Source organism: Mustelus asterias, chromosome 14 (genome assembly GCF_964213995.1).
Source record: "Mustelus asterias chromosome 14, sMusAst1.hap1.1, whole genome shotgun sequence".
In the NCBI taxonomy this organism is placed as follows: Eukaryota; Metazoa; Chordata; class Chondrichthyes; order Carcharhiniformes; family Triakidae; genus Mustelus; species Mustelus asterias.
In genome coordinates this window covers 1,993,574-2,017,430 of record NC_135814.1, presented here as the reverse complement: position 1 = coordinate 2,017,430, position 23,857 = coordinate 1,993,574, and the positions used below count along the sequence as shown (strand labels likewise).

General features: G+C 48.1%; 1 protein-coding gene across 1 annotated transcript in view; it reads right to left on the bottom strand.

Moving 5' to 3' along the window:
• The window catches only part of LOC144504067 (SPRY domain-containing protein 3-like), a 450,173-nt gene that overhangs the window by 338,751 nt on the left and 87,565 nt on the right, over positions 1-23,857 (bottom strand). Inside the window, exon 5 of the mRNA XM_078229230.1 lies at positions 2,411-2,555. Within this exon, the coding sequence (XP_078085356.1) occupies positions 2,411-2,555 (145 nt within the window). The remainder of the gene's footprint in view (positions 1-2,410; positions 2,556-23,857) is intronic.

Below are 23,857 nucleotides of genomic sequence, written 5' to 3'. Positions count from 1 at the left end.
ACACTGACTCTCACTGGGGTACAGTTCCACACACACTGACTCTCACTGGGATACAGTTCCACACACACTGACTCTCACTGGGATACAGTTCCACACACACTGACTCTCACTGGGGTACAGTTCCACGCACACTGACTCTCACTGGGGTACAGTTCCACACACACTGACTCTCACTGGGGTACGGGTTCCACACACACTGACTCTCACTGGGGTACAGTTCCACACACACTGACTCTCACTGGGATACAGTTCCACACACACTGACTCTCACTGGGGTACGGGTTCCACACACACTGACTCTCTCTGGGATACAGTTCCACACACACTGACTCTCACTGGGATACAGTTCCACACACACTGACTCTCACTGGGATACAGTTCCACACACACTGACTCTCACTGGGATACAGTTCCACACACACTGACTCTCACTGGGATACAGTTCCACACACACTGACTCTCACTGGGATACAGTTCCACACACACTGACTCTCACTGGGGTACAGTTCCACACACACTGACTCTCACTGGGATACAGTTCCACACACACTGACTCTCACTGGGATACAGTTCCACACACACTGACTCTCACTGGGATACAGTTCCACACACTGACTCTCACTGGGATACAGTTCCACACACACTGACTCTCACTGGGATACAGATCCACACACACTGACTCTCACTGGGGTACAGTTCCACACACACTGACTCTCACTGGGGTACGGGTTCCACACACACTGACTCTCACTGGGGTACAGTTCCACACACACTGACTCTCACTGGGGTACAGTTCCACACACACTGACTCTCACTGGGGTACAGTTCCACACACACTGACTCTCACTGGGGTACAGTTCCACACACACTGACTCTTACTGGGATACAGTTCCACACACACTGACTCACACTGGGGTACGGGTTCCACACACACTGACTCTCACTGGGGTACAGTTCCACACACACTGACTCTCACTGGGGTACAGTTCCACACACACTGACTCTTACTGGGGTACAGTTCCACACACACTGACTCTCACTGGGGTACGGGTTCCACACACACTGACTCTCACTGGGGTACAGTTCCACACACACTGACTCTCACTGGGGTACAGTTCCACACACACTGACTCTCACTGGGATACAGTTCCACACACACTGACTCTCACTGGGATACAGTTCCACACACACTGACTCTCACTGGGGTACGGGTTCCACACACACTGACTCTCACTGGGATACAGTTCCACACACACTGACTCTCACTGGGATACAGTTCCACACACACTGACTCTCACTGGGGTACGGGTTCCACACACACTGACTCTCACTGGGATACAGTTCCACACACACTGACTCTCACTGGGATACAGTTCCACACACACTGACTCTCACTGGGATACAGTTCCACACACACTGACTCTCACTGGGGTACAGTTCCACACACACTGACTCTCACTGGGTACAGTTCCACACACACTGACTCTCACTGGGATACAGTTCCACACACACTGACTCTCACTGGGATACAGTCCCACACACACTGACTCTCACTGGGATACAGTTCCACACACACTGACTCTCACTGGGGTACAGTTCCACACACACTGACTCTCACTGGGGTACAGTTCCACACACACTGACTCTCACTGGGGTACAGTTCCACACACACTGACTCTCACTGGGATACAGTTCCACACACACTGACTCTCACTGGGGTACAGTTCCACACACACTGACTCTCACTGGGATACAGTTCCACACACACTGACTCTCACTGGGATACAGTTCCACACACACTGACTCTCACTGGGGTACAGTTCCACACACACTGACTCTCACTGGGATACAGTTCCACACACACTGACTCTCACTGGGATACAGTTCCACACACACTGACTCTCACTGGGGTACAGTTCCACACACACTGACTCTCACTGGGGTACAGTTCCACACACACTGACTCTCACTGGGGTACAGTTCCACACACACTGACTCTCACTGGGATACAGTTCCACACACACTGACTCTCACTGGGATACAGTTCCACACTCACACTGACTCTCACTGGGATACAGTTCCACACACACTGACTCTCACTGGGATACAGTTCCACACACTGACTCTCACTGGGATACAGTTCCACACACACTGACTCTCACTGGGATACAGTTCCACACACACTGACTCTCACTGGGATACAGTTCCACACACACTGACTCTCACTGGGATACAGTTCCACACACACTGACTCTCACTGGGATACAGTTCCACACACACTGACTCTCACTGGGATACAGTTCCACACACACTGACTCTCACTGGGATACAGTTCCACACACACTGACTCTCACTCGGGTACCTTGCTGGCTGACTGTCCACAATCTGTAGCTGACATTTCTGGTCCTACCTCCTTTCCATTCCTGGTAAAAAAGAGGCTGGAATTCTCCTGGAGTTCCTGTCCAGTTCTGTCCTCCCTCGACCCACAACCAATCCTGTCTCCGGTGTGACATTTAGCAGACACATGCTGTGTGACACCTCGTCCCATGTACAACCTGTAACGCAGAGAGGAGTGTGAGAAATTCTTTCTGTCCCGTCCGGATATCCCGGCCGATTCTGTCTCAATATCAGTGGCAGTTCCACTCTCTTCCCGTGCATGTAACAAATATTCTGATGTTGATAGTGTCTTTGACAATGTCAGGACATCGCAAAGTGCTTTACAGCAATGAAGCACTTTGCCCAAGTGTCATCACTGTTCTAATGTCATATACATCGCAGCTAATTTGTACACAGAACGCTAATACAACACAGGAGACAGAGATTACTGATGCAAAACCCAACTCAGTTGTCGAGAGCAGACGCGACCACTGTGTCTGAGGGTGAGATGGACCATCAATGTCTCACTGGGCAGTCATTGTCCACCTCAAATTGTGCAGCCTTCGACTCGTGAGGTGCTGACCCACCAGAGTCCATCTGCCTCTCTGCGTGCTTGCAGCTGAGAATTTCTGTTCAACAAGTAAACAGAATTCATCGCAAACCAATGAAACAAACAAACAGGAAGAAGATTCATAGAATCGTACAGCGAAGAAGAGGCCCTTCAGCCACTCAGGTCTGTACTGACCCATCTCTTTGATTGGCGAGTCAGACCATAATGACTATTCCTGGGACTTACATAACACCTTATGTGAGACACCCATGACTGATGGGCTGAACAGTGACACGGTATCCCTCCAACAGTGGATCACTGAATAGAAAACATTACACATTAATCTGGCCAAGGAAGAGGGTTTGCTTGGGGAAGATGTTGCCTTCACTGTGAGGAGCCAACTCCCCTTTGATGACAGAACCCTCATCAATGGTTCAGGGTGGATTCTTTCCATCCACCTCATCTCAAACGGGGCCGGTTAACCTCATGAGCACCTCTGATCCAATGCTGTCCTCCATCACAATGGCGAAAGAGGAGTTCCACGAGGTGTTTGACACGGCTTTCAACAGCTGACAACATCTTTATCCACTGGAGGATTGCAATGCAGGAGTGAGGGAGGACCATGAGTCTTGGCTATTCTGCCTTGGAACATCAATAATGGAGGAAAGGTAAATGAGGGAAGACTAGAGACCACTACAACTCTGCCTCTACCATGTGTTTTGGGTAATTAAGACCTTTCAGAGGAAACTACATCACAAAGTGTCCTGGAGACATCAAAGATCAGGGTGCCAGCTGTGTCAGAGCATCATCAGATGTGACTGTCTAAGCAGCGTTCTCAATGCAGACAGCACAGTGTGGCCTGTGATACCAATCACCCCCTCATGTGCACCGGGGTTAGGATGCAACCCTTGAGGCTTCTTCATTCAAAGCAGGAAGGCTGTCCACGTATCAGTCAGTAATACCGTCTCCCAAAGGAAAAACCATTAATTCCTCGACTCGATTGAATAGGGTCCTCTCCAAATTCCCACACAGTGCGGAAGTGAAATGAAACATTCTTCAAGACATCATCTACAAAACTTCATTGTTAACTTTAAGGGAGCCTGTGGTAAACCACTGTTATCTGTGGTGGTTAACCACTATTAGTTAGTATTTATTATTACCTGTATATGTGGCACATCCCTGTCGCTTCCGCCCAAGACTCCTCCCCCTGGTCCGGGTATAAAGGCGGTGGCTCCTCCCCCTAGTCCGGGTATAAAGGCGGTGGCTCCTCCCCCTAGCCTTCAGTACAGACCAGATCTCCGACAGGGATGGCTCCAAGTTCTTGCTAATAAAAGCCTATTTGTCCTGCTCACAACTAGTCTTGACTCGATTGATAGTGCATCAGAGCCAGAGTGGGAAAATGCTGTTTGATTTGAGGCTAACATCACCGTGAGGGAACCTGTTATTGAAGCCAAACGGTCCATTCATTATTGACAAGAGAAAACACTGAATGCCCTCAGAGCTTCTCAAAGTCCAGCAGGCTGGTGCGCCAACCACTTCCAGACAGAACTCTGTCAGAAGATCCACAGGAACTGCTGGGAGGATGTCTGAAGGGACAACAAGGCAGCAGGTCCATCAGTAAAGAACACGGCTCCAGTGTGAACATTGGCAGGGGTGCTCATTCTAGCAAAGATCACCATCGAATCATAGAATCCTATAGTGCAGAAGGAGGCCATTCAGCCCATAGAGTCTGCACCAATCACAATCCCACCCAGGCTCTACCCCCATAACCTCATGCATTTACCCTAGCTCGTCCCCCTGACATCAAGGGGCAATTTATCATGGCCAATCCACCTAACTCGCACATTTTTGGACTGTGGGAGGAAACTGGAGCACCCGGAGGAAACCCACGCAGACACGGGGAGAACATACAAACTCCACACAGTCACCCAAGCTGGGAATCGAACCCGGGTCCCTGGCACTGTGAGACAGCACTGCTAACCATTGTGCCACCGTGCTGACCCAGAATGACCATCAGCAAAGTACCAACATGTTGAATTGACTTGTAAACTTATTACTCTGTGCCAAAGCATCTTTAGACACCATGGTCACCAAAAGTAGATAGCTGGATTCTTTAAAGGTAAACCTTTAGTTTGGAAAAAATAATATGATGTATCTGTGCCTTTAAGAGAACACACGTTAAACTGCTGGACAATCATTACCAACTTGAAAGGATGTGATGCATAAATCCCATGACACAAGCAGCAGGCGTAAGTGCCAAGTGTACTAAGCTGTCTTGCAGTTAACCCTAACTGTACAGAAACTTATCTTCTGATAAAGAACCCACATTATTGTTTCACCAATCCTGTATATGCGTGGTTATGCTTACATCGAAGAGAAGCACAAAATGATTATTGCCAACTGTAGCTGGAGAGATCAGTGGAACACGACCTTGTGTTATACTCTGCAGAGAATACTGTCACCACGGAAGCTCGGGACACCATGGAAAGCCAACCTGTCACGGAAGGGCTGGGTATCGAACCCACAGTGAAGAGATAAGCAAAGCTATTGACACGCTTGCCATGGGCAAGACCTGAGTTACTGATGCGATATTGTAAAAGTCATCAATAGGAGACCAGTACTCCTGCAGTATCTGCACAAACCTCTCTGTCTCTGGGGGGAGGGAGGGGGCAGTGGCTGAGTGTGATAGTCACAGCAGATTTCAATTCTAGAGCAAATCAAATCTCAGAGGGAAATTTCACTTATGGACCACGATACTTTTATTTGTATTCTGAAAATAAATACTGATCTCAGCAGAAAGAGTACCAATAATTGGGGATTCTAAAAATTAAAATGAAATGTTTTAAAGTTTATTTATTAATGTCACAAGGAGGATTACATTAACACTGCAATGAAGTTACTGTGAAAATCCCCGGCGCCTGTTTGGGTACACTGAGGGAGAATTTAGCATGGCCAATGCACCTAACCAGTGTGTCTTTTGGAGTGTGGAAGGAAACCGGAGCACCCGGAGGAAACCCACACAGACACGGGGAGAACGCGCAAACTCCCACACAGACAGTGACCAAAGCCGGGAATTGAACCCGGGTCCCTGGCGTTGTGAGGCAGCAGTGCTAACCACTGTGCCACATGGTTTATTAACAAGAAAAGAAAATTTAAGCATACAAGTTTACAATTACATAGTTAAAATTAATCTTACAAAACGTTCCCAAGTTGGTCAGACCCAAAAGTAAATGTTTTCCAGGTGACATGTCCATACAGATGTTCAACTATGAAAATCCAGTAATATTACCCCAGGCAAGGCTGCCGTTGCTTTAATAAAGGCACACCACATGACCTCTCAAACTCACTTCCACTCTGCTATGGAAATCCAAGAAACCTTCAGACACAAGACTAGTACCAGACAGATCAGGCAAAAACAGGGCAGAGAGCAAGGGAAGTCCAGATTAAACTGCATTTATTTCAATGCAAGAGGCCTGACGCGCAAGGCAGATGAACTCATGACATGGATGGGTACGTGGGACTGGGATATTGTAGCAATTACTGAAACATGGCTAAGGGAGGGACAGGACTGGCAGCTCAATGTTCCAGGGTACAGATGCTATAGAAAAGATAGAACAGGAGGTAAGAGAGGAGGGGGAGTTGCACTTTTGATTAGGGAAAACATCACGGCCGTACTGAGAGGGGATATATCTGAGGGTTCGGCCACTGAGTCTACATGGGTAGAACTGAGAAATAAGAAGGGGAAAATCACTTTGATAGGGTTGTACTATAAGCCCCCAAATAGTCAGCGGGAAATAGAGGAGCAAATCTGTAAGGAGATTACAGATAGCTCCAAGAAAAATAGGGTGGTAATAGTCGGGGATTTTAACTTTCCCAACATTGACTGGGACAGCCATAGTATTAGAGGGTTGGATGGAGAGAAATTTGTTGAGTGGATTCAGGAGGAATTTCTCATTCAGTATGTGGATGGCCTGACTAGAGAGAGGGCAAAACTTAACATCCTCTTGGGAAATAAGGAGGGGCACGTGACAGAAGTGTTAGTGAGGGAGCACTTTGGGACCAGTGACCATAATTCCATTAGTTTTAAGATAGCTATGGAGAATGATAGGTCTGGCCCAAAAGTTAAAATTCTAAATTGGGGCAAGGCCAATTTTGATGGTATCAGGCAGCAACTTTCAACAGTTAATTGGGGGAGTCTGTGGGAAGGCAAAGGGACGTCTGGTAAGTGGGAGGCTTTCAAAAGTGTGTTAACCAGGGTTCAGGGTAAACACATTCCTCTTAGAGTGAAGGGCAAGGCTGGTAGAAGGAGGGAACCCTGGATGACTCAGAATATTGAGGCTTTGGTCAAGAAGAAGAAGGAGGCACATGACATGCATTGGCAGCTGGAATCAAGTGGATCGCTTGAAGAGTATAGGGGGTGTAGGAGTAAAGTTAAGAGAGAAATCAGGAGGGCAAAAAGGGGACACGAGATTGTTTTGGCAGATAAGGCAAAGGAGAATCCAAAGAGCTTGTACAAATACATAAAGGGCAAAAGAGTAACAAGGGAGAGAGTAGGGCCTCTTAAGGATCAACAAGGTCATCTATGTGCGCATCCACAAGAGATGGGCGAGATCCTAAATGAATATTTCTCATCAGTATTTACTGTTGAGAAAAGCATGGATGTCAGGAACTTGGGGAAATAAATAGTGATGTCTTGAGGAGTGTACATATTACAGAGAAGGAGGTGCTGGAAGTCTTAAGCGCATCAAGGTACATAAATCCCTGGGACCTGATGAAGTGTATCCCAGGACATTGTGGGAGGCTCGGGAGGAAATTGCGAGTCCCCCAGCTGAGATATTTGAATCATCGATAATCACAGGTGAGGTTTCTGAAGATTGGAGGGTGGCAAATGTTGTACCTTTGTTTAAAAAGGGCTGCAGGGAAAAGCCTGGGAACTACAGGCCGGTGAGCCTCACATCTGTAGTGGGTAAGTTGTTGGAAGGTATTTTAAGAGACAGGATCTACAGGCATTTAGAGATGCAAGGACTGATTAGGGACAGTCAGCATGGCTTTGTGAATGGAAAATCATGTCTCACAAATTTAATTGAGTTTTTTGAAGGGGTAACCAAGAAGGTAGATGAGGGCAGTGCAGTTGATGTTGTCTACATGGACTTTAGCAAGGCCTTTGACAAGGTACAACATGGTAGGTTGTTGCATAAAGTTAAATCTCATGGATACAGGGTGGGGTAGCCAAATGGATACTAAAATTGGCTTGATGACATAAGACAGAGGGTGGTTATAGAACATAGAACATAGAACAGTACAGCACAGAACAGGCCCTTCGGCCCACGATGTTGTGCCGACCTTCATCTGAAACCAAGATCAAGCTATCCCACTCCCTACCATCCTGGTGTGCTCCATGTGCCTATCCAATAACCGCTTAAATGTTCCTAAAGTGTCTGACTCCACTATCACTGCAGGCAGTCCATTCCACACCCCAACCACTCTCTGCGTGAAGAACCTACCTCTGATATCCTTCCTATATCTCCCACCATGAACCCTATAGTTATGCCCCCTCGTAATAGCTCCATCCACCCGAGGAAATAGTCTTTGAACGTTCACTCGATCTATCCCCTTCATCATTTTATAAACCTCTATTAAGTCTCCCCTCAATCTCCTCCGCTCCAGAGAGAACAGCCCCAGCTCCCTCAACCTTTCCTCATAAGACCGACACTCCAAACCAGGCAGCATCCTGGTAAATCTCCTCTGCACTCTTTCCAGCGCTTCCACATCCTTCTTATAGTGAGGTGACCAGAACTGCACGCAATATTCCAAATGCGGTCTCACCAAGGTCCTGTACAGTTGCAGCATAACCCCACGGCTCTTAAACTCCAACCCCCTGTTAATAAAAGCTAACACACTATATGCCTTCTTCACAGCTCTATCCACTTGAGTGGCAACCTTTAGAGATCTGTGGATATGGACCCCAAGATCTCTCTGTTCCTCCACAGTCTTCAGAACCCTACCTTTGACCCTGTAATCCACATTTAAATTAGTCCTACCAAAATGAATCACCTCACATTTATCAGGGTTAAACTCCATTTGCCATTTTTCAGCCCAGCTTTGCATCCTATCTATGTCTCTTTGCAGCCTACAACACCCCTCCACCTCATCCACTACTCCACCAATCTTGGTGTCATCAGCAAATTTACTGATCCACCCTTCAGCCCCCTCCTCTAAGTCATTAATAAAAATCACAAAGAGCAGAGGACCAAGCACCGATCCCTGCGGCACTCCGCTAGCAACCTGCCTCCAGTCCGAAAATTTTCCATCCACCACCACCCTCTGTCTTCGATCAGACAGCCAGTTACCTATCCAATCGGCCAACTTTCCCTCTATCCCACACCTCCTTACTTTCATCATAAGCCGACCATGGGGGACCTTATCAAACGCCTTACTAAAATCCATGTATATGACATCAACCGCCCTACCTTCATCAACACACCTAGTTACCTCCTCAAAAAATTCTATCAAATTTGTGAGGCACGATTTGCCCTTCACAAATCCGTGCTGACTATCCCGGATTAATCCGCATCTTTCTAAATGGTCGTAAATCCCATCCCTAAGGACCTTTTCCATCAATTTACCAACCACCGAAGTCAGGCTAACCGGTCTATAATTACCAGGGTCATTTCTATTCCCTTTCTTAAACAGAGGAACAACATTTGCCACTCTCCAGTCCTCTGGCACCATCCCCGTGGACAGCGAGGACCCAAAGATCAAAGCCAAAGGCTCTGCAATCTCATCCCTCGCCTCCCAAAGAATCCTAGGATACATTTCATCAGGCCCAGGGGACTTATCGACCTTCAGTTTATTCAAAACTGCCAATACATCCTCCCTCCGAACATCTATTTCCTCCAGCCTATTAGCCTGTAACACCTTCTCTTCCTGAAAAACATGGCCCCTCTCCTTGGTGAACACTGAAGAAAAGTATTCATTCATCACCTCGCCTATCTCTACTGATTCCATACACAAGTTCCCACCACTGTCCTTGACCGGCCCTAACCTCACCCTGGTCATTCTTTTATTCCTCACATAAGAGTAAAAAGCCTTGGGGTTTTCCTTGATCCGACCCGCCAAGGACTTCTCATGTCCCCTCCTAGCTCTCCTCAGCCCCTTTTTCAGCTCGTTCCTTGCTAACTTGTAACCCTCAGTCGAGCCATCTGAACCTTGTTTCCTCATCCCTACATAAGCTTCCCTCTTCCTTTTCACAAGACATTCCACCTCTTTTGTGAACCACGGTTCCCTCACTCGGCCATTTCCTCCCTGCCTGACAGGGACATACCTATCAAGGACACCCAGTATTTGTTCCTTGAAAAAGTTCCACTTTTCATCAGTGCCTTTCCCTGACAGTTTCTGTTCCCATCTTATGCCCCCTAATTCTTGCCTAATCGCATCATAATTACCTCTCCCCCAATTGTAAGCCTTGCCCTGCCGTCCGGCTCTATCCCTCTCCATTGCAATAACAAAAGACGCCGAATTGTGGTCACTATCTCCAAAGTTCTCTCCCACAACCAAATCTAACACTTGGCCTGGTTCATCTCCCAGTACCAAATCCAATGTGTCCTCACCCCTTGTCGGCCTATCCACATATTGTGTCAGGAAACCCTCCTGCACACACTGCACAAAAAGTGCCCCATCCAAACTATTTGACCTACAAAGGTTCCAATCAATATTTGGAAAGTTAAAGTCCCCCATGACAACTACCCTGTGACCCCCACACGTATCCATAATCTGCTTAGCAATTTCTTCCTCCACATCTCTATTACTATTTGGGGGCCTATAGTAAACTCCTAGCAACGTGACCGCTCCTTTCCTGTTTCTAACTGCAGCCCATATTACCTCAGTGTGCATATCCCCCTCAAAGTGCTTTTCCGCAGCCGTTAAACTATCCTTGATTAACAATGCTACTCCTCCACCTCTTTTACCAGCTTCCCTACACTTACTGAAACATCTATACCCCGGAACGTCCAACAACCATTCCTGTCCTTGTTCTACCCACGTCTCCGTAATGGCCACAACATCGTAGTCCCAAGTAGCAATCCACGCCCCAAGTTCATCCACCTTGTTCCGGATGCTCCTTGCATTGAAGTAGACACACTTCAACCCATCTTCCTGTCTACCGGTACCCACCCTTGACCTTGATACCTTCCCCAATACCTCACCACCCTCAACACTGACTTCTGGACTACAACTCCTTTTCCCACTCCCCTGACAAATTAGTTTAAATCCCCCTGAAGAGCCGTAGCAAATTTCCCTCCCAGGATATTGGTGCCCCTCTGGTTCAGGTGCACCCCGTCCTGTTTGTAGAGGTCCCACCTTCCCCAGAACGTGTTCCAATTATCCACGTATCTGAAACCCTCCCTCCTGCACCATCCCTGCAACCACATGTTTAAGTGCACTCTCTCCCTGTTCCTCAACTCGCTATCACGTGGCACCGGTAGCGTACCAGAGATGACCACATGTTTTGTCTTTGCTCTCAGCTTCCAGCCGAGCTCCCGAAATTCCTGTTTTAAATCCCCGTCCCCTCTCCTACCTATGTCGTTGGTACCAATGTGTACCACGACTTGTGACTGTTTCCCCTCCCCCTTAAGAATCCGGAAAACACGGTCCGAGACGTCACGGACCCTGCCATCCGCTAGGCAACAAACCATCCTCGAGTCTCTTTTGCTGCCACAGAACCTCCTATCTATCCCTCTAACTAACGAGTCCCCAATAACTATTGCCCTCCCGCTCTCCTCCTTACCCTCCTGAGCCACAGGGACGGACTCAGTGCCGGAGATCCTCTCACTGCGGCTCACCACTGGTATGTCGTCCCCCTCAACCGTATCCAAAGCGGAATACTTATTGCTAAGGGGAACGACCACAGGGGATCCCTGCACCGACTGCTTCTTCCCAGCCCCTCTCACCGTCACCCATCTATTTTCATTCCGCGGAGTAACTGTATCCCTGAAGCTTCTGTCTATGGCCATCTCTGCATCCCTAATGATCCTAAGTTCCTCCAACTCCAGCTCCAGTTCCCTTACACGGTTTTGGAGGAGCTGCAGATGGATGCACTTCTCACAGGTATAATCAGCAGGGACACTGACGTCGTCCCTCACCTCGAACATAGTGCAAGAGGAACATTGCACTGCCTTCACACCCATCCCCTCTAGATACCTTGCCAGTACCAGGTAGAAACAGCAAAAAATGAATTAACTCACCCCTGCTCGCCCAAGCCCTGTGAGCCAAAGCCCTACAGCTTTCACTCTGCCTCCTGCTCACTCTGCTGCCCGCTAATGAGGCTGAAAACTGCAAGTTAAGCACTTTTAAACCCTCCAAAAACCTTCCCAGACTCCTGCTGGGCCCACTTCCTGTTTTAAAAAAAACCTCCGATTTTTTACACAAATTTAACTTAAAATAAATGAATAAATGTAGTGAACAAACCAACTGCCTTCTCCTCAACCTGGTCCTGTGGAACAATGAGGTTGCAGAGGGTTGTTTTTCAAACTGGAGACCTGTGACCAGTGGCGTGCCCCAGGGATCAGTGCTGGGTCCACTGTTATTTGTCATTTATATTAATGATTTGGATGAGAATATAGGAGGCATGGTTAGTAAGTTTGCAGATGACACCAAGATTGGTGACATAGTGGACAGTGAAAAAGGTTATCTCGGATTGCAATGGGATCTTGATCAATTGGGCCAGTGGGCTGACAAATGGCAGATGGAGTTTGATTTAGACAAATGCGAGGTGATGCATTTTGGTAGATCGAACCAGGGCAGGACTTACTCAGTTAATGTTAGGGCATTGAGGAGGATTCTAGAACAAAGAGATCTAGGGGCACAGGTTCATAGCTCCTTGAAGGTGGAGTCACAGGTGGACAGAGTGGTGAAGAAGGCATTCAGCATGCTTGGTTTCATTGGTCAGAACATTGAACACAGGAGTTGGGACGTCTTGTTGAAGTTGTACAAGACATTGGGAAGGCCACACTTGGAATACTGTGTACAATTCTGATCATCCTATTATAGAAAGGATATTATTAAACTAGAAAGAGTGCAGAAAAGGTTTACTCGGATGCTACCGAGACTTGATGGATTGAGTTATAAGGAGAGGCTGAATAGACTGGAACTTTTTTCTCTGGAGCGTAGGAGGCTGAGGGGTGATCTTATAGAGGTCTATAAAATAATGAGGGGCATCGATCAGCTAGATAGTCAATATCTTTTCCCAAAGGTAGAGGAGTCTAAAACTAGAGGGCATAGGTTTAAGGTGAGAGGGGAGAGATACAAAAGGGTCCAGGGGGGCAATTGTTTCACACAGAGGGTGGGTGGTGAGTGTCTGGAACAAGCTGCCAGAGGTAGTAGTAGAGGCGGGTACAATTTTGTACTTTAAAAAGCATTTACACAGTTATATGGGTAAGATGGGTACAGAGGGATATGGGCCAAATGTGGGCAATTGATATGAACTTAGGGGTTAAAAAAAGAGGCGGTATGGACAAGTTGGGCTGAAGGGCCTGTTTCCATGCTGTAAACCTCTATGATTCTATGATTCTATAATCTGATTTTTGCAGCTCAAGATTTTTCTGGCCTGACTAGACGGTTGATTCTGACGTCACCTCTCTCGGCCCAGGATTGTTTTCAGGAGGCCGTTCCCACACAGCCACACCAAAACCTCTCAACATCTCTCTTAAATTGAATTTTTCCTTCCATCAATGATTCCATTGTCCTCAGAGTTTCTTCGAACTCAACTTTTCCAAAACATTAAAATTGTTCATGTTTCTATTTTGTCGCTGCTTTCAGGTCAATAAAACGTAAACCCATATTTTGGCTCGCCATTGGACAGTCTGATTAGACTAATTAGACTGTCCAATGGCGAGCCAAATTATTTTTCTTATTCATTCATGGGATGTGGACGTCACTGGCATTTATTGCCCATCCTTGAGGGCATCTCTGTGGCTCTGGAGTTACATGTAGGCCAGACCAGGTAAGAATGGCAGATTTCCCTCCCTAAAGGACATCAGTGAACCAGATGAGATTTTGTGACAATCGACAAGGGATTCATGGTCATTGTTCGACTTTTAGAAAACATAGAAAACATAGAACAGTACAGCACAGAACAGGCCCTTCGGCCCACGATGTTGTGCCGAGCTTTATCTGAAACCAAGATCAAGCTATCCCACTCCCTATCATCCTGGTGTGCTCCATGTGCCTATCCAATAACCGCTTAAATGTTTCTAAAGTGTCTGACTCCACTATCACTGCAGGCAGTCCATTCCACACCCCAACCACTCTCTGCGTAAAGAACCTACCTCTGATATCCGTCCTGTATCTCCCACCACGAACCCTATAGTTATGCCCCCTTGTAATAGCTCCATCCACCCGAGGAAATAGTCTTTTAAACAAGAGGTGAGGCCACATTGGATTTGGTGTTGGGTAATGAACCGGGCCAAGTGTTAGATTTGGTTGTGGGAGAGCACTTTGGAGATAGTGACCACAATTCGGTGTCTTTCGTTATTGCAGTGGAGAGGGATAGGGCCGTACGGCAGGGCGAGGTTTACAATTGGGGGAGAGGTAATTATGATGCGATTAGGCAAGAATTAGGGGGCATAAGATGGGAACAGAAACTGTCAGGGAAAGGCACAAATGAAAAGTGGAGCTTGTTCAAGGAACAAATACTGCGTGTCCTTGATAGATATGTCCCTGTCAGGCAGGGAGGAAATGGCCGAGTGAGGGAACCATGGTTCACAAAAGAGGTTGAATGTCTTGTCAAGAGGGAGAAGGAAGCGTATGTAAGGATGAGAAAACAAGGTTCAGTTGGATCCATTGAGGGTTACAAGTTAGCAAGGAATGAGCTGAAAAAAGGGCTTAGGAGAGCTAGGAGGGGGCATGAGAAGTCCTTAGCGGGTTGGATCAAGGAAAACCCCAAGGCTTTTTACTCTTATGTGAGGAATAAAAGAATGACCAGGGTGAGGTTAGGGCCAGTCAAGGACAGTAGTGGGAACTTGTGCATGGAGTCAGAAGAGATAGGAGAGGCGATGAATGAATACTTTTCTTCAGTGTTCACCAAGGAGAGGGGCCATGTTTTTGAGGATGAGAGTGTGATACAGGCTGATAGGCTGGAAAAGGCAGATGTTCTGAGGGAAGATGTATTAGCAATTTTGAAAAACCTGAAGGTCGATAAGTCCCCTGGGCCAGATGAGATATATCCTAGGATTCTTTGGGAGGCAAGGGATGAGATTGCAGAGCCTTTGGCTTTGATCTTTGGGTCCCCACTGTCCACGGGGATAGTGCCAGAGGATTGGAGAGTGGCGAATGTTGTTCCTCTGTTCAAGAAAGAAATCATAGAAGAAATCATAGAAACCCTACAGTGCAGAAGGAGGCCATTCGGCCCATCGAGTCTGCACCGACCACAGTCCCACCCAGGCCCCACCCCCACACATTTTACCCGCCAATCCCTCCAACCTACGCATCCCAGGACTCTAAGGGGCAATTTTTTTTTTAACCTGGCCAATCAACCTAACGCGCACATCTTTGGACTGTGGGAGGAAACCGGAGCACCCGGAGGAAACCCACGCAGACACAAGGAGAATATGCAAACTCCACACAGACAGTGACCCGAGCCAGGAATCGAACCCGGGACCCTGGAGCTGTGAAGCAGCAGTGCTAACCACTGTGCTACCGAATAGGAATGACCCTGGTAATTATAGGCCGGTTAGTCTTACTTCGGTGGTCGGTAAGTTAATGGAAAAGGTCCTGAGGATAGGATTTACGACCATTTGGAAAGATGCAGCTTAATCAGGGATAGTCAACACGGATTCGTGAAGGGTAAGTCTTGTCTCACAAATTTGATTGAATTTTTTGAGGAGGTAACTAAGTGTGTCGATGAAGGTAGAGCAGTTGATGTCATATACATGGATTTTAGTAAGGCGTTTGATAAGGTCCCCCATGGTCGGCTCATGAAGCAAGTAAGGAGGTGTGGGATAGAGGGAAATTTGGCCGATTGGATAAGTAACTGGTTATCTCATAGAAGTCATGATGTGGAGATGCCGGTGTTGGACTGGGGTAAACACAGTAAGAAGTTTAGCAACACCAGGTTAAAGTCCAACAGGTTTATTTGGTAGCAAAAGGCACACAAGCTTTCGGAGCTGCAAGCCCCTTCTTCAGGTGAGTGGGAATTCTGTTCACAAAGAGAGCATATATATATGCTCTTTATATGCTCTCTTTGTGAACAGAATTCCCACTCACCTGAAGAAGGGGCTTGCATCTCCGAAAGCTTGTGTGGCTTTTGCTACCAAATAAACCTGTTGGACTTTAACCTGGTGTTGCTAAACTTCTTACTGTATCTCATAGAAGACAGAGGGTGGTGGTGGATGAAAAATTTTCAGACTGGAGACCAGTTACCAGCGGTGTACCACATGGATCAATGCTTGGTCCACTGCTATTTGTGATTTTTATAAATAACTTGGAGGAGGGGGCTGAAGGGTGGATCAGTAAATTTGCGGATGACACCAAGATTGGTGGAGTAGTGGATGAGGTGGAGGGCTGTTGTAGGCTGCAAAGAGACATTGATAGGATGCAAAGCAGGGCCAAAAAATGGCAGATGGAGTTTAACCCTGATAAATGTGAGGTGATTCATTTTGGTAGGACAAATTAGAATGCGGATTACAGGGTCAAAGGTAGGGTTCTGAGCAATGTGGAGGAACAGAGAGATCTTGGGGTTCATATCCACAGATCTCTGAAGGTTGCCACTCAAGTGGATAGAGCCGTGAAGAAGGCCTATAGTGTGTTAGCGTTTATTAACAGGGGGTTTGAGTTTAAGAGCCGTGGGGTTATGCTGCAACTGTACAGGACCTTGGTGAGACCACATTTGGAATATTGTGTGCAGTTCCGGTCACCTCACTATAAGAAGGATGTGGAAGCACTGGAAAGAGTGCAAAGCAGATTTACCCAGGATGCTGCCTGGTTTGGAAGGCATGTCTTATGAGGAAAGGTTGAGGGAGCTAGGGCTTTTCTCTTTAGAGCGGAGGAGGTTGAGAAGTGACTTAATAGAGGTTTATAAGATGATGAGGGGGATAGATAGAGTGGACGTTCAGAGACTATTTCCTAGGGTGGATGTAGCTGTTACTAGGGGGCATAACTATAAGGTTCATGGTGGGAGATATAGGAAGGATGTCCGAGATAGGTTCTTTACTCAGAGAGTGGCTGGGGTGTGGAATGGACTGCCTGCTGTGATAGTGGAGTCGGACACTTTAGGAACTTTCAAGCAGTTATTGGATAGGCACATGGAGCACACCAGAAAGATAGGGAGTGGGATAGCTTGATCTTGGTTTCGGAAAAGGTTCGGCACAACATCGTGGGCCGAAGGGCCTGTACTGTGCTGTACTGTTCCATGTTCTATGTTTTAATTCCAGACATTTATTGAATTCTATTTCACCATTTGGCATGGTGGGATTCTAACTCGGGTTCCCAGAGCTTTACCCTGAGTCTCTGGATTACTTGTCGTGTGACAATACCACTACGCCACTGCCTCGCCTGAATGGCCACCCTCTATATCATCATGACTCCACGATTACAACAGTGACTACACTTTGCAAGTATTCCATGAGTTGTCAAGTGCTTTGAGATGTCCTGAGGCTGTGCAAGGTGCTATCAAAATTCCTGTTCCTTCATGTTGTTTCTTTACATGGTTGGCTCCCATAACCCTGCAGGCAACAGGGATGGGCAACAGATACAGGTCCTGCAACATCACTCCAAAAACACAAATTTTAAAAATCTGATAAATCAGCAAACAAAAGAAATTGAAATGAAATTAGCAGACAGATTAGAGCGTGTGTGTGAACAATCCTCGGAGACAGTTGCACTAATTCCCAAGTTGAACGTGTTCCAAGCCAGTGCGTGATAAGAAGGGGGCCGGTTTCTGTAGCGTGATCAAGACTGGTTTCTCAAACTATTTACTGCTATTCACACAAGGAAGTTAAGCAGAAAAAGATTGCAAAATTTTAGGAACCCAAAAATGGACCTTGCTTAACTCAAACAGAAAAACTCTTTGGTAAATAGAACCTGTTGCTAAGCGATGGGAAATGCTGAGCTGGGAAGTGAGGAGATCAGACTCGTCGCAACAAGAAAATAACCGACTGGGTCAAAACCCGGAAAGCAATTGGGAGAGCGGGAGAAAACGGGCACTAAAATGAAACAGGTACTCTTCAAAAAGAGAATAAAACAAATGTGAGAATAACAGGAAGAATCACCGGGGAAGACCACGAGGTCCACTTTCTGTGATCAGAAATATTTGTTTTTTGTCATTAACACATTTTAGTTTTATTTATCAAATTGCCCCGGCGGCACAGTGGTTAGCACTGCTGCTTCGCAGCGCCAGGGACCCAGGTTCAATTCCCACATCGGGTCACTGTCTGTGCGGAGTTTGCACATTCTCCCCGTGTCTGCGTGGGTTTCCTCTGGGTGCTCCGGTTTCTCCCCACAGTCCGAAAGATGTGCTGGTTAGGGTGCATTGGGCCGTGCTAAATTCTCCCTCAGTGTACCCGAACAGGCGCCGGAGTGTGGCGACGAGGGGATTTTCACAGTAACTTCATTGCAATGTTAATGTAAGCCTACTTGTGACACTAATAAATAAACTTCAACAACTTTAACATTTCCTTAAATAAGTCTTAAAAATGTGAGATACACCTAATGCAAGAAATTACTTTCCAAATCGTTGATTCAAAGGAGATTTTATACCTGGTTAAATACAAATGACTTCCAGCAGAATCCTGGACAAAAATTGAATTGGGAAACTAGTACAATTTGAGCACATTGTGATCCTGGGTTTTATTATTCCCGAATCGGGAATGTGGCTCCAGTGAGTGTCAATATAAATGAAAAGAAATGGGAGCTGGATCCGGCCATAAGACCCCTCAAATCAGCTCTGCCACTCAACAAGGTCATGGCCACCGACCTCGACTGCCCTGCCCCTGCCCGGGCAGAAATGTACCTTCGGACTGGCAGGAGAGCTTCCAGCAAGCTGGGGAACGCATCCCGGGAGATGGTGGCAGCACAGGTCAGTGCCCGCAATCTGACCAAATGGACAGGGGTGAAATGCCGCAAGAAGGTGAATGTTCTGCTCCATTCTTCTGGGGGAAGTTTCGTCCCTGCCTCCTCCTTGCACCCCACCTTGCCATCACGCCTCGGAATGTCACCTCGCCCCCTCATGCCACCACCTCACACGGCTCCAGTACCCGACCTCCCACCAGAGTCCTCACAACCCTCGCTCACTCCTCATCAAGACCCCTCACTGTTTACACGCAATGCCCACACATGCCAGGGATCATCAACAGCTGACCCGCCAGGCAGCCAGCTCCAGCTCTGCTCCTGTGAGAGAAGTTTGTTCACAACCAACGCTTGGGAGAGAAGACTGGTGGTGGGATGCCCAAGATGAAGATGTGGGGCAGGATTTTCCAAAGGAATGGCAATGTCTGGGATTCTCCGGTCCTGCTGCTGTGAATGGAGGTTTGGCTGAGCTCACTCTGCCTGAGTGGAAGATCCCAGTTGTGATCCAGTGGATCCCCCTCTCTCCAGGTGCTTGTGGGCCCTGGGTTACTCCATGGGATGGAGGGGCAGCTTCAGAATCCTCCACATCAACTGGCACTGCCAGTCCTGGAGATCGGCCACTGCCTGCACCATGCAGTCAGACCCTCAGGCATGGTCCTCAGGGACTGAGCTATGCTTTAGAGTTCTCCTGCCCATGGAGTTGACCTCTTGCCCCATGTTTCCCACTGCAGATACCACCCTTGCAATGTTGGCCTGGGTGCCACACGTTTCTGGCACCATCCCCTGTGACAGAAGACTTTGGGACTTGTCCATTCGGTTGCAGTTGCAGGAGTGTCACTGACACCCCTTCCTGGTATTCCCCGCTCTGCCTCTGCATCTCCAGCAGCTGAGGGACAAACGTGTCCACAGGCACCCGGCTGGGGCACAGCTGAGTCCTGGGATCCAACTGACCTCTGACTGCCCGACCCCTGGGACGCTCCTGTCTCCCCCTGATGAACATCAGCAGCAGTGTGGCATTCGTCAGACATAATGACCCAGGAACCTTTCCGCTAAGGTGGCCCACCGAGGTGCGTGACTCGAGTGGTGGATGGTGCCCGATCTGTATCTCCCTCTGAAACCTCCCCCGGGGTATTGTCGAGTGGGCAGTGAGACATCGCTGGTGGACAGGCCAAACTCTTTGTGTGATTTTCCTGCAAGGCAGGGGACGTGGTTTTCGTACATGGTCTGGGCACGGATTCAGACGATACAGAACTCACCAGAGACCGGTCACCAGGATGGAGGTGCAATGGATCCTCACTTTTCTCTCACTGGCCCACTTCTCTCTCAGCATGGACCCCCTCCTGTTCCTCCCCCAGGAGCCCCAGGGCTCTCTCCTCATACGGAGTCAGGATCCTCAGCTCAGACATCCCTCCACTCATCTCTCACTCATGGCGGTTGTAGACAAGCTTCTCCTGCAAGGTCGCAGGTGGGGGTGATGTGAGCTGGCTGCCTGCTGGGTCAGATGTCGATGATCCCTCGCATGTGTGGGCACTGCATGTAAACAGCGAGAGGTTTTGATGAGTAGTGCTGGGGCGGGGCGGGGGGTGGGTGGGGGGGTGGTGGAATGTTGGGGGGGAGGGGATGTGGGGTCCTGGTGACATTTCGAGGGGTGACGGCCAGGTGGAGTGCAGGGAGGAGACAGGGAGCACTTACCCTGGCAGAACGGAGCAGGTCGTTTCACCCCTATCCACTTGGTCAAGCGGCTGGCACTGACCAGTGCTACCAGCATCTCGCGGGCAGCGTTCCCCACCTGCCGGAGGGTCCCTCGCCATCTCGAGGGTAGATTACTGCCCGGGTCTCCTCCCGTACACAGGTGAGGACCCCTTCCTTATATCGAGGAGTTTGTCTCCCCGCTGCCATCTCCCCGGCTAGAATGAGAGCGAGTGCTGTGAATGCTCAGACCCCCCACCCTGGGGCGGGCGAATCAGACGCTCCCTGCCTCAGGCATGGAGTTTTTCGCATCGGGTGCGTGGGGGGTGGGGGGGGGCGGGGGGGGGGGGGGGCGGGGGGGGGGGGGGGGGGGTGGAAACAATTCTTCCTTGCGCCTGAAAACCGTGATCCCGATCGCATCACGGGGCCAGCAGGAATCACACTGAGTTTCTTGCTGAGAATGATATTTTGTCATTTTTTGGAAAATTCCACCCAAGGAGTGACCAAAATGACATTGATAGGTTAATAATAGATAGGTTAATAATTAGATAGGTTAATAATTAGATAGGTTAAGATATATTCTATATCCCAATCACTTTTTGTCCCTGCATACAAACCTTTTGAGATTATGTACCAGGACACCCAGATCCCTCTGCACCTCAGAGTTCTGCAGTCTCTCTCCATTTAAATAATTTGCTGCTTTTATATTCTTCCTCTGAAAGTGGACAAGTTCACATCATACTCCACCTGCCAAAGTTTTGCCCACTCACTTTCCAGACTTCTTATATCCTCCTCACAACTTCCTTCCCCACCTATCTTTGTATCACAGATCTGGGTTCATTTGCACCAAAATTCCTTCGAGCTGAAATACTTCCATCTCAAAAACAATGCAGCAAATAAACTGCGACTCCCTGGGCCGGGGAACAGAGCCTCAGGAACAAGCCTAGCTGACTGGCAGACTGCGGGAAACTGGACCTTCCTGGGACATTTCAATCCCTGGCCAGCTCTCAGCTTGTCTCTCTCTGAATGATGCAGAGTAAGAAGTTTAACAACACCAGGTTAAAGTCCAACAGGTTTATTTGGTAGCAAAAGCCACACTGACGCAGAGACCAGGGAGCACAGCTGATAGTGACCTGTGTGTTTGGTGCACTCTGATACACAAGCTCATTCTATAGCAGCCAGCCAACAACCAGGGAGTTAACAAGTAGAACAGCCAAATCAACAGAATGCATGCCAAACTATTCTGATCAGAGCCAGGCTAAACCTCCCCCACTGTCAAGGTAATATTACCTCCTTTCTCACTCAATCGAGACACTAACCTTTCACTTTTCGATCTTCCAGTTCTGTTTATTTGCATTCACACAATAAACATTAGCTCCACTCATTAGAATACATGCAGCACGTTAGCCTTTACTCTGTATCCAATCCCGTGCTGTACCAGCCCTGGGAGTGTTTGATGATGTGGAGATGCCGGCATTGGACTGGGGTGAACACAGTAAGAGTTTTAACACCACCAGGTTAAAGTCCAACAGGTTTATTTGGTAGCAAACACCATTAGCTTTCGGAGCGCTGCTCCTTCGTCAGATGGAGTGGAAATGTGCTCTCAAACAGGGCACAGAGACACAAAAATCAAGTTACAGAATACTGATTAGACTGCGAATCCCGACAACCAGCCAGATCTTAAAGATACAGACAATGTGGGTGGAGGGAGCATTAACCACAGGTTAAAGAGATGTGTATTGTCTCCAGACAGGATAGCCCGCAAGTCCAGGAAGCAAGCTGTGGGGGTTACTGATAATGTGACATAAATCCAACATCCCGGTTTAGGCCGTCCTCATGTGTGCGGAACTTGGCTATCAGTTTCTGCTCAGCGACTCTGCGCTGTCGTGTGTCGTGAAGGCCGCCTTGGAGAACGCTTACCTGAAGATCAGAGGCTGAATGCCCGTGACTGCTGAAGTGCTCCCCCACAGGAAGAGAACAGTCTTGCCTGGTGATTGTCACCATCTACCAGGTGCACGGTACCTACTCTTGCAACTTGGCCAACGTTGTCCACCTGATACGCTGCAGGAAAGGATGTCCCGAGGCATGGTACATTGGGGAAACCATGCAGACGCTACGACAACGGATGAATAAACACCGCTCGACAATCACCAGGCAAGACTGTTCTCTTCCTGTGGGGGAGCACTTCAGCAGTCACGGACATTCAGCCTCTGATCTTCAGGTAAGCGTTCTCCAAGGCAGCCTTCACGACACACGACAGCGCAGAGTCGCTGAGCAGAAACTGAAAGCCACGTTCCGCACACATGAGGACAGCCTAAACCGGGATGTTGGATTTATGTCACATTATCAATAACCCCCACAGCTTGCCTCCTGGACTTGTGGGCTACTCTCTCTGGAGACAATACACATCTCTTTAACCTGTGCTTAATGCTCCCTCCACCCACATTGTCTGTATCTTTAAGATCTGGCTGGTTGTAGGGATTTGCATTCTAATCAGTATTCTGTAACTTGATTTTTGTGTCTCTGTGCCCTGTTTGAGAGCACATTTCCACTCCAGCTGACGAAGGAGCAGCGCTCCGAAAGCTAATGGTGTTTGCTACCAAATAAACCTGTTGGACTTCAACCTGATGTTGTTAAAACTCTTACTGTACTCTGTTAGATACAGAGTAAAGCTCCCTCTACACTGTCCCCATCAAACACTCCCAGGACAGGTACAGTACGGGGTGGGTTAGATACAGAGTAAAGCTCTCTCTACACTGTCCCCCATCAAACACTCCCAGGATAGGTACAGCACGGGGTTAGATACAGAGTAAATCTCCCTCTCCACTGTCCCTCATCAAACACTCCCAGGACAGGTACAGCACGGGGTTCGATACAGAGTAAACTCCCTCTACACTGTCCCCATCAAACACTCCCAGAACAGGTACAGTACGGGGTTAGATACAGAGTAAAGCTCCCTCTACACTGTCCCCATCAAACACTCCCAGAACAGGTACAGTACGGGGTTAGATACAGAGTAAAGCTCCCTCTACACTGTCCCCATCAAACACTCCCAGGACAGGTACAGCACTGGGTTGTTGACGAAGGAGCAGCGCTCCGAAAGCTGATGGTGTTGGCTACCAAATAAACCTGTTGGACTTTAACCTGGTGGTGTTAAAACTCTTACTGTGTTCACCCCAGTCC